The sequence below is a fragment of the Olea europaea genome, chromosome 8, assembly GCF_002742605.1.
Source record: "Olea europaea var. sylvestris chromosome 8, O_europaea_v1, whole genome shotgun sequence".
NCBI classification, from domain to species: Eukaryota; Viridiplantae; Streptophyta; class Magnoliopsida; order Lamiales; family Oleaceae; genus Olea; species Olea europaea.
Window position 1 is genome coordinate 5912195 of NC_036244.1, and position 2272 is coordinate 5914466.

Here is a 2272-nt window from a genome sequence, read left to right on the forward strand (position 1 = left end):
CTAAATATTAACAACTCTGCAAAATTGATATCATCGGCAGAAACGGCCAAGAAAATAGGTTCCTTTTTAACTTCTAATATTATATATATTCGAATTAATGCAAATGCTTGAGATCGTTACAATTGCAACAAAGTTGCCAACTAATGAATTAAATAAAGATAACATTAGTACAAAAACAAGAGAGTGTCAAAGATTAGGTTCTAGTTATTAACACCCAACTAAGTTTGACTCGTAAACTCCCCAAACTATCTTCTATACATGAATATATTTCTATATTCATATTCTCGAACCATTTCATAACAAGTTCGTTAACCAACGCAGAAGCTTTAATATGCTATTACTTTTAACTATTCCGATAACAAATAAGAATCACGTCGTCTAAAAGCTTACGCTGGTAGAGAGAAACAAACTTTATTTATTTAGTCCCTTTTTAATTTGTGGAGATTAAGAGGAGATTTGTAATAGATTTTGATTAAAAAATAAAAAATAATAAAAAATTGATGAAATGTGTAGTTGAAAAGTTACGGTGGAATGAAATGTGTAATTAACATTAATTGTTGACTTTGACTTGAGATTTTAAGCAGATTAATCTAATTTACGCCAAACAAGTGTTTAATGTATGTTTTCTAAACATTGTGTCATGTGAAACATTGTGTCATGTGAATAACCTATGAATACTAATATACGATTTTCATAAACAATTGTCCATGAGACTTAATTTCAATGTTTTAGATTGTTGTGATACCACATTGAATTTACTCATTTAAAAACTAGAGAGGACAAACTTATTTATTGTCATGTCTCCAACAATATACATATTCACACTAAAAAATTCTGCCGGCGAATAACAGCTAATCCAACTTAGGTGCTTTGTCAAGTTCACCACTCCATGTCTTCTACTCTTTGCTATTACCACCCTGCAGAATCATGCAATTTTCACAACCCTCTTTTTCCACTCTCATTTTCTATCTCTGCTCTCCATTAACATTGCTTTAAATCATCAAAAACAAGCTTAGGATCCTCCAAGAAACCTCCCTATCATGGCTTATACTTTGCGAAAATCATTTTTTGTGTTCTTTGCCTTGTTACTCTGTGCCATTACAGCATTATCTGATGATGAATCCTATGCTAAAATCCTCATAAAGTTCAAGAGCTCTCTCTCCAACACATCCATGCTGAATAACTGGATTGAACCAGTGGAAAACTTGTGCAGTGGCTATAAACCTAGCTGGACAGGTTTAGTTTGTGATAATGGTACATTTACAGGTATAAAGCTTGAAAGCATGGGGCTAAAGGGCACAATCGACGTCGATTCACTCACAGATTTGCCATTGCTGAGCCTGAGTTTGATGAACAATAACTTTTCAGGGCCATTTCCTTATAATGATTTAAAGAAACTTGGGAAGTTAAGAAGTTTGTATTTGGCTAATAACAGATTCAATGGTGATATTCCAGATGATGCTTTTTCAGGGATGAAGTCTATGAGGAAACTTGTGTTGGGATTCAATGAACATACTGGTAAAATTCCAATGTCTTTACTGAGATTGCCAAGGCTCGTAAATTTGCTGCTTCAAAATAACCAGATTGAAGGGAGAATACCAGACCTTTGGCAGAAGAATTTGACTGTTAATTTTGCTAATAATAAGCTTGAAGGTCCAATACCATCCACACTTAGTAGCCAGAGTGCAAGCTCGTTTTCGGGTAAGTCGTGATCAACTTGAATTCTCATATCTATATCTTCAACAATTTCCATTGTTGTATAGGTTGAGTTCAATTTTTTTTTTTTTTTTTTTTTTAATTCGTGTCTTCGAATTTAAGTCGCTAAAGGTAAAGATTTTGAGAACTTTTATGTTCTCGTTCAAAATCCAAGAAAAATAGAATTGTTATTTATCTAAAATAACAGTGAAGATAATTAGTTCATGAAAAATATGCATATTTCACAATCCATTTTATGTAAAAATTAAATAAATTCGTAAATAAAAGAAGGAAACAAGTATAACAATATAAAATAATAGATTATATATATCCAAAATATAGATATATATGTCGTCATAGAAATTATCTATAAGTGGCAGGCACGTTGTTTACTAGGTGGCAACTAATGCAAAACTCAAAAAGTTGACAGCCACTTTCTTTAATTATACCAAAACTAAAACCCTCTTTTCTCCTTTAATTAATTACTAATGGTGCATGCATCATTTTCTTTTTCTTTTTTTCTTTTTTTTTTTTCTTTTTTTTGATAATTTCTCCTTAATTTTTCTGTTTCTTAATA

At 31.4% G+C, this 2272-nt stretch overlaps 1 protein-coding gene across 1 annotated transcript in view; it reads left to right on the plus strand.

Moving 5' to 3' along the window:
- The first annotated feature begins 795 nt into the window (after positions 1-795).
- The window catches only part of LOC111398214 (probable LRR receptor-like serine/threonine-protein kinase At4g31250), a 2930-nt gene continuing 1453 nt past the window's right edge, over positions 796-2272 (plus strand). Inside the window, exon 1 of the mRNA XM_023025146.1 lies at positions 796-1701. Within this exon, the coding sequence (XP_022880914.1) occupies positions 1041-1701 (661 nt within the window). The 5' untranslated portion in view covers positions 796-1040. The remainder of the gene's footprint in view (positions 1702-2272) is intronic.